Source organism: Azolla caroliniana, unplaced genomic scaffold, assembly GCF_043228905.1.
Source record: "Azolla caroliniana isolate FFs.n. ecotype wild unplaced genomic scaffold, voAzoCaro1.0.p SCAF_12, whole genome shotgun sequence".
Taxonomy (NCBI): domain Eukaryota; kingdom Viridiplantae; phylum Streptophyta; class Polypodiopsida; order Salviniales; family Salviniaceae; genus Azolla; species Azolla caroliniana.
Window position 1 is genome coordinate 14,451,578 of NW_028230447.1, and position 12,173 is coordinate 14,463,750.

The following is a 12,173-nucleotide window of genomic DNA, read 5'->3' on the forward strand; positions in this document are numbered from 1 at the left end:
TACTTCCTTCGGGAGAAGGCTGAAGCTTTTAAAATCTTCAAAAGATGACATAAGTTTGTCAAGCGAGGGTCTGGAAAGTTAGTGAAGGAGTTACGCTCAGATCGAGGTGGAGAATTCTTATCTATAGAATTATGTGAGTATTGCAAAGAGCATGGAATTAAGTGCCTACACCCCACAACAAAATGGTGTTGTCGAATGTCTAAACCAAACAATTGTCGAGATGGCTAGGTGTATGTTGAAGGCACAAGCATTACCTGACCCATTCTGGGTTGAAGCAGTGAATACAACAGTTTACATCCTCAATCAGAGCTATACGAAGGCACTTCAAGGGAAAACACCTCAAGAAGCTTATTCAGGCAAGAAACCTTCAGTGCTGCACTTCAGAACCTTTGGGTGTACATGCTACGCACATGTTCCAGATGTGAGCAAAAAGAAGTTGGATGCTAAAAGCAAGAAGTGTATCTTTCTCGGATATAGTGAAGAGTCAAAGGCCTATCGACTCTACGATGTAGAGGCAAGAAAGATATTGACAAGCCATGATGTGATGTTCAATGAGGAACGACCACAGCTAGCTGAGAACAAGTTATCTCATCAATGAAGAAGTATTCCACCCAATCTTGACCCACTGTCCAAAAAAGGAAGCCGAACCATCTGTTGGTAATGGCTCGATAGTTCAGCCTATGCCAGTCCCACATGTAAAGAAAATACCTAAGTGGGCTAAACAACTCTTCAATGACAGTCCCTAAAGAGGAAAGGTTGTGTAGGTTATGTCACAAAGAGATAGAAGATGAACATCACTTTACATGTAAATGTCCAACTTATGCCAAGATAAGCGAAATACCAAAACATACTAGGACCCTCTCCCACCCTCTCCAAGCTATTAGATACTCTGGATATAAAGAGACTAGGTAGGTATATCTTAGAGCTAAAACAACATAAGGAGAATAAATTACAAACTGTTAATGATAACCCTTTTAATATCCACCAACATGAAACTAATGTGATTTTTTTGGAACAAGGGGAGACAATAAATGTGGACACACCTACGCCACTCGGCCTCTCTCGATGAAATGGAAATGCAAAGAACAACCAAACGCCCTCGGATGTTGAGCTTCAAAGCAACTCGACGAGGAGTGGGAACAATTAAGAAGATAAGGGAATGTGAGCTATGCCACCTAGAAGCTATGGTTGGGGTACCTCTTACATTGGGACCACAATCCACATCCGCATCGAAACCCTTTGACCTCCTGCTTCTTTTCAAGAGACTTGGATGGAAATGAAGCTAAGCCTAGTATAAAGCCATTTCCTTATAAAACATGTTTTTTTACTAGAACCATTTAGCTTAAGCTCTTCTTCTTCTTCTTTTTTCTTTCGATGAATAGGTAAATACCCCATTTTTGTTGTAATCCAATTGTCTCATGGGCCAATTTTGGCCTTAAAAGACGTTAATATAGCTTTCTTCTTTCTGTCATACATGCATAAGCACTAGCAACTACCACATGTCTGCTCGTCTTTCGTCTATCCACACCCTCGTACATACATAAGCACATATGTGACTAGCCATGCTCAAACTATCTTGCTTGCATCCTTGCCTTTCATGTCCCATGTGTGTAATGCATTAACTGATTACCTCCTCGCAGATAGTCGAATGCCGAGCAATTGTTTTGGAGAAATAGGAATCATGAGGTGCCCATTTGTTGAGTGGTTCGTCAATACATAGACTTCAGGAATCAGCAACGGTTCGGTTTCGGCTTAGCCAGTTTGGCCTTGTCCAACTGGTTAAGCCTTAAAACGGTTTGACGGTTCGGTTTGGCAACTGAGTTCAGGTTTGCGCCAAGCCGTTGTCTACTCCTAGTCTTTAGATATACTTCTACTCTCTCTTCAAAAATTAGTCATGGGTTCGATTCCTCTCTCCAACTTTCAGAGGCGTTTTTAGATCCCTGTTTCTAGAAGGAAAACTCAAAGATATATTGCAAGGAAGCCGTCTTTCACACACTGAATCTTTCACCTATTGCAGAAATGCATCAAGGAATAGGACGCTATTGCCATAAGGTCTCTGCATTCTATTGCTGTTATCCATCAGCTTGATTCCATCTCCATCTCCAATCTTTTGATTCAAGCGTTTGGTTCGTGTGGTAGCTTGCTAGAAGTGAACTTGGTTTTTTCTGGAGTATTGACACCATGTATTTCTACATGGAATTCTCTTGTTTTAGCACAAATTAACCATGGAAAAGCTCTGAGAGCTCTTCAATTTTACTATGAATCTCGTCGATCGAGTGGGTTCAAGCGAAACCGTGGTTTATATCCCTGTATAATAAAAGCTTGTGCAAAGCTAGGGGATTTGGAGCAAGGAAATTTGATCCATATTCATGTGCTTTGTGATGAATTTGAATCAGATGTTATTATAGGTAGCTCTTTGATTGATATGTATGCTAAATGTGGAAGCATTGAAGATGCACGAAAAGTTTTCAATGATTTGCCTAATAGAAATGTGGTAACATGGAATGCTATGCTTACTGGATATATACAACAAGGAGATGGCTTCTCTGCCCTTGACCTCATAAAGAAAATGCATGTTGACGGCATTCAACCTGACAAAGTATTATATTTGTGCATTCTCCAAGCATGCAGTGGTATAGGTTCTTTGTATGAAGGTAGACTCACACATGATCAGATTATAAGAGAAAAGATCAGTCTTGATTCACTTCTCGGAAGCACCCTTATCGACTTGTATTCAAAGTGTGGAAGCTTAGAAGATGCTTGTAAAGTTTTTGAGAACTTCACACATAAGAATATGGTTTCAATGGGGGCGATGGTTGCTGCATATGTTCATCATGAACAAGACATGTGTGCACTCAAACTATTCTATGAAATGCAAGAAATCAATTTAAACCCAGATAAAGTTACGTGCCTTTGTCTCCTAAGAGCATGCAGCAACATTCATTCATCTATTCATGGGAAGGTTCTACACGATTATCTCATCAGGAACAACATGGAATCAGATGTAATGGTTGCGAGTACACTTATGAGCATGTATTGTAAGTGTAGAACCGTGAGTGAGGCTCGACATGTTTTCAACACTTTGAAGAATCGAGATGTTGTCTCATTTGGTGTGATGATTACCGGTTATGTTCAGCAAGGTCTTTGTCATCTGCACTTGAGTTGTTCTGGAAAATGGAAAAGTCAGATGAAGCTGCATTTGTTTGGAGTTTACAAGCTTGCACTTTAGATGAGGGGTACCTTATTCATTGCCAAGCTGTTAGAGATGGGATGGAACTGTATCCAGCTCTTGTAAGAGCTCTTATTGATATGTATGGTAGGTGCAAATGTTTGACGGAAATGGACGATGCATTCCATAGTTTGTCAAACAAGAACATTCTATTATGGAGTGCAATCATCGCAGGCTATGCCAAGCAAGGGTATCCATCCAAGGCTTTGTTCATGTTTGATAAATTGCAAGAGGAGATGGTATTGCCAGACAAAATCACATATTTATATGCCATGAAGGCATGCATTGATGCAGAAAGTTTGGAGAAAGGGATGCAGTTATACTGTCAAATAGTGAGCTTCGGACTTGAGTCTGATCTAGGTATCGGAAGCACATTGATTGATATGTTTTCAAAATGTGGAAGCTTGAGAGAAGCACATGCTGTTTTCAATAGTTTGCCACAGCAGAATGTTGTGATATGGAGTGTTTTGGTGTCTGGTCATGCGCAGTCTGGACATATTTCTGTGGCATTTGAATTGCTCAATGAAATGCAAGAAAAGGGAGTCTATCCTGATACAGTCATATTTTTATGCCTTTTGAGTGTGTGTCCCTCTTTTGGCACAGTTGCACGATGTAAGCTCATACACGATCAAATAGTGAAACATGGATTTCATTTGGATGCGGTTCTAGGGAACTCTCTTGTTGATTTTATGGTAAGTGTGGTTATATTATGGAAGCTCGAAGAGTATTTGATAGATTGTCTAATCGAGATATCATCTCATGGTGCTCGATCATCTCAATATATGCAGAAAATGGAGTTATATCTACCGTCCTCCAGCTTTTTAAGACTATGCAGAAGGAGACCATTCAGCCCAATGAAGTGATACTTTTATGTGTTATTAAAGCATGCTGTAATGAAGAAGCCCTGCAAGAAGGAAGATCGACTCATCATGGAATTATACACAGAGGATTGGGGTCAGATGTGGTCCTTGGAAGGGCTCTTATTGGCATGTACTCTAAATGTGGGTGTGTTGATGATGCATATGGCGTATTTAATTCTTCAAAATATCATGATGTTGTATCATGGACTGCCATGATGACAGCATTCACGCAGCATGGAGAGGATTTCTCTGCGCTTGAGCTTTTCCACAAGATGAAAGAAAACAGAATAGAACCTAATGCGGCATCCTTTCTTGGTGTGGTAAAAGCATGTGGTAATATTGGAGCTGTAGCTCAAGGACAGTTGATACATAATTTGATTATGAAAAGTGAATTCTATTCAGATGGATACCTTGGCAATGCTTTAATTTATATGTATGCAACCTTTGGAAGGTTAAAAGATGCATTCAAGGTTTTTTCAACATTACCTGAACAAGATAGGATTTCTTGGGAAGATCTCATTGGTGAACTTTCCCAACAGGGAAATTTTGATCTGGCTAGGAGATGCTTTGAAATAATGCAGCAGAAAGGGCTTGTTCCTCAGGATACAACTTATTCTAATATACTTTCAGCTTGCAGTCATGGTGGTGAGGTAAATGAAGGAAATATTTACTTCAAGCATGGTGGGGATCAAGAGGTTGAAAAGTGTACAAAGACCAAGCATTTTAACTGCATGATTGATCTTTTTGGCTGTGCAGGATGTCTAGAGGCAGCAGAAGGGATGCTTTTAAGCATGCCGAACAATCCTGACATAATTGGTTGGATGACTTTATTGTCTGCCTGTAAAATGCATGGACGTGTAGATTTAGGGAAGCGATGCTTCCAGCATGAAGCAGCTGGTTATGCACTAATGTCAAGCATATACAATGATGCTCAATTATCAGAAGATGTAGATGGAATATTTGATCTAACCAAAAGTTTGGGAGCTTGGAAAATACCAGGGCCAGTATGGATTCAACTGGACGATAACCTGGACAAGTTCATAGTAGGAAATGATAGTTTTGACCACCATGTAGGTGACCAAAGCCAAGGTTCTGTAGATGGATTCAATATCATGCTTACGAGGGATGGAGGATGTATCCCATGTATAGATTCTGTATTGGAAACAATGCAAGGATCATGTAGATTGAAAAAGTCTCCGGACATTGTCTTCTTCTAATTACCCTTCAAAACAAGATATTGATATCAAGAAATTCAATTTGGATTCTAGTACATGTACTAATATAGTTTCAGATTCTAATGACGAATTCAAAGAGAGCCTGAGACCAAGTCTTTATATGTGACTTGCATGTGTTTAACCAAAATAACTTTGTTCTTGTTTGTAGGTGTCTCATTTATAATGACCCACTCCTAACTGACAGCATTGTTTCCCCACCATTTTGCACTCAATGAGGACTAACCATCTAAGAATCTTCCTTTACATAATCATGCCAAGTAACATGCGTTCCCCTTCTATTGATAGTTATCCACATCATTTTAATCATTTGGGACATTTAACTGCCTAGTTAATCTGATGGATGAGATCATAACAATCCAGCACCAGATATTTTCATTCAGAGAACTAAGAAATCAGATTGCAAAGCATGAGAAATGTATATACCTTTATGTGTGGTTTTTAATTGTTATGTGGTGTTCAAGTCAGACAAAAATGAAGAAATAAACCAAGTTAAGCATATGATGTTTGAAAAAGACAAAATCTTCAAGATATCTAGTGGTTGACATCCTTTGCATTTAGAACCAAAGGAACCTTCAAAATTTCAAAGTTGGTTTAACAGATTTGTTAGTTTTTGCATGAGATGACAATAGATTCGATAACTAAACCATAAAAAGAGCGCAGCCTTATATGATCTTCAAATATGCAATAACGTTTTCAAGGATTGAAGTGGACTATATAAATCTAGAGAAAGCCACAAATCACTTGAATAATAGGGAACAGATGGTCTTGTTAGATTTTTAAGCTTTGATGTGTCAATACACTTTCTTTGTTTGTTTTCAAAGGGCGGTTAAAACCATGGCGGAAATCATACACCTGAAACTGTTTCCATAGTTCTGTTTTCCTTTTTCCACCCCCCATCCAGTCTTGATTAGCCAATACTCTTCCAATGGATTTCCTTGCATTATTTGTGTTTTGGTTGCTAGGAATTGTTTGTCAAGAATCCTTAAAGAAATTCCTCCGTTACTTTTGTTTGAAATAAATATATTCCATTTGTACATGAAGAGGAGATTTCAATTGTTTATGATGGCGAATGTGGTTGTATTTGACCAAGTTGACATTGAAATTTGCATCACTATTCAAACATGCTCACAAAAAACTGATGACAAAGAGTAATGCTTACAAACACTGTTCCTGTTGCAGCAAGTGGCTCTTTCAAGAAGTGGGTTATATGAATTTGCAAGCAAAGGAGATTTCAATTGTTATGAATGGTTTTCATGAAGGTGAATGTGATTGATTATATTTGACCTAGTTGATATCGAAATTTGCATCGCTATTCAAACATGCTTGCAAAAGCCAATGACAAAGAGTAATGCTAGAAACACTCCTATCGTAGCACATGGCTCTTTCAAGAAGTGGGTTATATGGCATATACTTCGGTGAATATTGGTACAATGGGCAATGGGCATCTAATCCTTCAACTCAGCTCAGCTCCTCAAATCTCAAACAACAAATGTTTCGAGTGAGCATTAACCATATTGCATGATTTTGATGGATTCTCTTGTGAGAAGGTAAAACATGTGATATTTGCATGTCAGGGAGATTGGTTGTCCTGTCAAGGATGATTAAGGCATGAAACCCTCAAACCATACACCTCACCAATGTCACTATCTACCCATACATACCATCACGACCATTCATCCGTAGATGCAACACCTTCACCGATGAAACGACCTATTTATTGCAGTATAGTTACTCTCAGAAATTTACACTGTCACCAATGAATTTATACAAGGGATTCTTCTGATTCTTGTAATTAGTTACTCAGGTAAATATGCAAAAGAGGGAAGGACATTTTTCTGTTCTTCCCTTTTATTTGTCATAAAAAATCGAAGGACAAGCTTTGTATTGCATTCAAGTTTCAAAAAGAATAAAACTGTAAAACTCTAGAGTTGATTGAAAGTTTATGCTTTATCGGAGTTCTCACAATGTGTGATTTTGGTACTTGGACATTTACCACTCCATTCTAAATCATGCATGAATTTTTAAGTGTGCAAGGTTAAACAGATATGAAGAATGATTGAAGTCTCTGCAATTACTTGTTGTCTACATCATGAAGTCCTGGTGAAAAAGACACCCGAACTACACGCTCCTTAATACCTGCAATAAAGTTGTCTATTTCCGTTTCCTTCTTCTCATAAATGTAGAAGACTATGAACAATAGTGCAAACCCTGAAATAAGCAATAACGACATTAATATTTCTTAGACAAAAACAACACTAGTGTAATTTCCACAAGATTTTCTTTCTCACCTGTTAGCAGCACGTTTGAGAAGGGATATCTACCAAGAATCCTCACCCCCAACACAACTAACATTATCTGTGAAAGGGGTAACGGTTCAGTCAGAATGATTTCTAATGATCAAATCAGAAACTGAGCTTAGTTCTCCAACTACCTTCACAAAAGCGAGTGAATCGCATTTTATCACGGCATCTTCAATGGAGTTCCAGATAAAATTCCAGATGCTTCTCAAATTCTGTGCAGCCATGATCACAGTATCTAGGGATACCTCAAATGAAGGTGGAAAAAAGTCTCTTTTTCTGCCACCAAATCGGAAGCAAAACATCTTAAGATTTCTCAAGTTCTCAAACAAAGTATAACTAGAAAGGTCAAACAATCAAGATAAAATATAGAAAGTGGTAGGAATCGGGCAATTTGGCTAGAGACAAAAAAGAAGATAATAAGCATTAAGACAAGTGCTCAGCAACTCGGCAATATGGAAACGTTAACAAAATACTTCTTATTTTCATGAAAATCCTAAACTATCCTTCAGCTATCTCTGTTTGTCTCTCTAGAGCGGGAAAGTATAGAGTGATTCTTGCGAGATGATGATGCTATAATAAAGTCCATGGCTACCATAACCCATCAGTCGAGATTTTAGAAAGAGTCTACAAAATAATGTAGCATATTGGGATGACAAGTTTGGGAATTTCAAGCTATTTGGGATTCTAAAATCATTGAGGTGTTGTTCAGCATATCATGAAAAATGGGGTATTATGGTAAATTTTTGTATGATATATCTTACAGTGAAGCCGGCAGGTAGTTTTGGAAGAATAACCCAGCAATAAGCACCATACACAATTTTGATACTGCAGATAAGACTGTAACACTAGATATGAAGAGAAAATATATCAACATTGATATGCCAGTCCCAACTGCAAACGTGTGCTTCTCATTTTTCCAGAGTAATAGATCAGCAACTGCAGGTAAAAAGCATTATCTAATTATACCATAATATCTTGAACTATTCGAAAATGAAAAATACTTGGCTTTCTTTGATACCTTTGCCACCTCCAAGAAATTTGTGAGCTTTTGAAGTACTATCTAATCCTCTACTATTGATCACATATGCTTCAGCTCGAAGATGGGAATATGATTCAATAGTTCGCTTCATTCCTTCCTAAATCAAGAAAAGAAAAAGGCAAAGCACCTGAGACAAGGAAACCCCACATGAGCATATCGATGACTTTGATATAGCAAACCTCAAGGGAGATAATTGGACTGTATCCTAGGAGTTTAGTAGCCCTGTCAATGTTGAATGTCCGCCAAGAAGTCACTAATCTTAATCTTGAAGGGGTGAATTGTGGAGATGCATCAGAAACTGGAAGATGTAGATAAATCCACTCAACAAGGGAAGCCAAGGGCATCAATAATCCAACAGGGAGATGTATTTTTGGCCTGAAATCCAACTAATGAAATTCATCAATGTTTGTTGAGAACTTAACTATTGAACTTGCTCAATATATCACCATACCTCTCATATCCAAGACCCTCTAAGATTTCTGAAACAAAATCCCAAAACCGTTTGGGCTCCTTGTTTGTGATAAAATAAGCCTGAAACAAGAAGTAGGATGGTGGCATTATTCAACAAAGGGGGGAGATTGATTGCCATTATGTTATTTAATTCTTACTTTCCCAGCAGCAACATCATCTCCATAGCATTTGGCAGGATCTAGGGCTTGTTCAGCACAAACATGTGCGTGAGCTACATTCTCTACATAAGTGAAGTCGTACATGTTTTTTCCATCCCCCAGTATAAACTGCAATAATTATGCAAAGTGAGTTATTACACAATTGTCGACTTTATACATGTTTCATACTTGAGCAAAGAGATATGGTTTTGCAAGCTGTTGCTACTCAAAAAAGTCACTATTAGAAATATTTTTTTATCATGATGTTTCTGTCACCAACGGCAACTGGTCCCACAAGTTGCTGTGTCCATAACTTAACAACATCAAAGCCATTGTCACGCAGAATCAGAAACACCTTTCTTGTACCTTTGCATATTGGATCATCCCATGATGGATATTTGTAGAGGGCAGCAATTCAGTCAAACGATCAAGCACCAAGCCTGATTTTTTATTATTCATGAGTGATTACATTTAAAAAGCCAGTCACTCCCGTTTAACTTACCACTCTCATTTAATGATCAAGCACGAAAGCTGATTTTTTATTACTCATGATTCTTTACTCTCTCATTTAGCCCGCACACTTTATTCATGTGAATAGAATACTAGGTACAAACTTACCACAGGATAATATATGGTCATGCCCGTAATAGTCGATGCCTTGATAAAAAATGCGGCAGTATCAAATGCATCTTTTGTGTAACAAAATGGCTGTATCCATATCCTTAACATTGACATAAAAAAGAAATGACACCATGACACAAGGAGAAGGGAATAAAATTCTGATCTCACCTTCATTTTTCCCGATCTTGCTGCAGAGACAAGTGATGGGACTAACAACCTGTCCCCAGGTCCAAAGATACTGCTTGGACGGATAGCACATGTAACTAAACCTGACTTCCCATTAGCAGCGAGAACAAGTGCCTCTCCTTGTGCTTTTGTCTCAGAGTATGTATCATTGTGCTGTGATTCAGAATGAGAATATATTAGTATTTTGAATCACATATACTAATTGCTTGAAAAATGTTGCAAAGAGAGACCTTATCAGGGTATGGCAGCGACTCATTCCCATTCCTTATTCCATGAACACCATCGAAAACAGTACTGGGTGAACTGGTGTAAATGAGCTTAGGAACATTATTATGAATGCATGCATTAATAATATTACGTGTGCCTGTAGATATAATGCATTGTTAAAACATTGAACGGCCACTCATGATCAAGAACAAATCCCGATGTGTGATGTTATAAACACTGTTAAAAAAGCAGCATCTGCACACTAAATTCTGAAAATCACTATGAAACAATGTTGCAAGTACCTGCCGTTTTAATTTATGATTAAGAATACCAAAAGTTGTCAATAATTGAGTTCAAAACAAAACTATGTTTAAACTGAGTAAAAGAAACAGTAATGCCAATCCAACCTTCAACAGTAACACTGTAGTGTAAATTAAAACTGTTGATAGACGAATCTGGAGCTGCCATATGGAAAACAGCTGAAGCTCCTTTGCAAGCTATTATGGATAGACCATAAAAAAAACAAAATATCCCATGTTAGACAAAGTCACAAACTAAAAAATCAAATATCCCATACATAGTTCATTACCATCTCGGTTATAGTCTCTAGCATATTGAGCATTGATGTAAAGCAAACGAAAATTTGAGTTTTGGTGTCATATACAGATATTGAAAAAGGAACTTGGGATGATGAAGAGCACCAAAATGAGACTAGCACCATCCATTATAGTGTTGAGGAGTTGGATGCCATAGACAATCAGGAATCAGACCCCCCATATAACATGCAATGCTCTAAATGCAAGGAAAGTATTCTAAACGAGGCATAAAGCACCAATTTTACTCAACTTATGTCCCTATATTTCCTCCCTATAACAATGCCTAGAAACTGTCACAACACATCACTCAACCGATACTAACCCAAGATATTAGCAAGATTTTATAAAGATTTACAATAGTAATGTACGATTTAGATGTAATCAAGCACCCAAATCAAATGTAGCCATTTCCAATCAATAAACAATGTAGAGATGTAATGCGGCTTGCATGCATGGGTGTTTATTACAACATCAATAAGAAAGTCATGAAGGATTACCTGCAAGGACTTGAATGGGATCTCTAAGATCTGCACATATATATTGTGCTTTTCCAAAATTAAGGCATTGAGAGAGAAGGCTGTCCTCTTCAAGAGGATCTAAAGTGATGCTTGGAGATAGATCCATAATACGAACCACATTCCATCGATCACTCTTCAGAAGCTCAAGAACGAGATGGCGAGCCGCAAATCCACGACCTCCAGTAACGACGCAGACCTTGACCATACTGAGAGACAATGTCCTTACAATATATATCTTTGACTTCTTCTATATCCAGAGGCGTTTACACGGATCTCTGCTCTTTGATGCGTAAGCTGCAAAAGCTCATCCAGCCCACCTCTCGCTCTCAATCACTTTTACAATTTGTCTCACACTCACACACACATCTAAATGCCTTAAAACTATTTTGTACGGAGTAAGGTTTGTCAATCAACATGAATAAAACTAAAGTGATGGTGTTTAACACCACCCAAGCATGGGTAACAAGATCAGAACCAGAATTCTTCTTGGGAGAGGAAAAGGTGGAATACACACGCTCCTACACATACCTAGGAGTAACATTTACAGGATCTAGGTTCTCCTTACAAGAGGCCGCTTGTGCCCGACTTTCTCGTGCATATGCAGCCCTTGGTGCTCTCAAGAGACAATGTGCATATTTGCAGTTCCAAGAGCCACGGACTAAGCTATGGTTATTTGATACACTTGTCACACCAACTCTTCTTTATGGAGTAATGACATGGGGACCGAGTCTTAACAAGGCAAATCATTGGAAAGATTTAGAGAGACCTTTAGTG

General features: G+C 38.2%; 1 protein-coding gene and 1 pseudogene across 1 annotated transcript; one reads left to right on the forward strand and one right to left on the reverse strand.

The window, feature by feature from the left end:
• The first annotated feature begins 220 nt into the window (after window positions 1-220).
• Window positions 221-5,388, forward strand: LOC147857179 (pentatricopeptide repeat-containing protein At2g33680-like; annotated as a pseudogene).
• A 1,864-nt stretch (window positions 5,389-7,252) lies between these two features.
• Window positions 7,253-11,649, reverse strand: LOC147857180 (3beta-hydroxysteroid-dehydrogenase/decarboxylase-like). The gene is made up of 12 exons (XM_087328718.1): window positions 11,379-11,649; window positions 10,693-10,782; window positions 10,309-10,442; window positions 10,061-10,231; window positions 9,272-9,400; window positions 9,115-9,194; window positions 8,843-9,038; window positions 8,643-8,760; window positions 8,386-8,560; window positions 7,756-7,900; window positions 7,613-7,679; window positions 7,253-7,532 (listed from the first exon to the last, which is right to left on the reverse strand). Exons 1-12 carry the CDS (start codon window positions 11,602-11,604, stop codon window positions 7,396-7,398), a joined length of 1,668 nt encoding a protein of 555 aa, XP_087184844.1. The 5' UTR covers window positions 11,605-11,649; the 3' UTR covers window positions 7,253-7,395.
• Between the last annotated feature and the right edge of the window lie 524 nt (window positions 11,650-12,173).

What these genes read in the sequence shown, in the direction of transcription:
- LOC147857180 (XM_087328718.1), bottom strand. Translation starts at nt 11,604, where the DNA reads ATGGTCAAGGTCTGCGTCGTTACTGGAGGTCGTGGATTTGCGGCTCGC. An exon ending in GAGGGTCTTGGATATGAGAG is followed by an intron (nt 9,039 to 9,114) that starts GTATGGTGATAT and finishes GTTGGATTTCAG; the next exon opens with GCCAAAAATACATCTCCCTG. An exon ending in CTCAAACGTGCTGCTAACAG is followed by an intron (nt 7,533 to 7,612) that starts GTGAGAAAGAAA and finishes TGCTTATTTCAG; the next exon opens with GGTTTGCACTATTGTTCATA.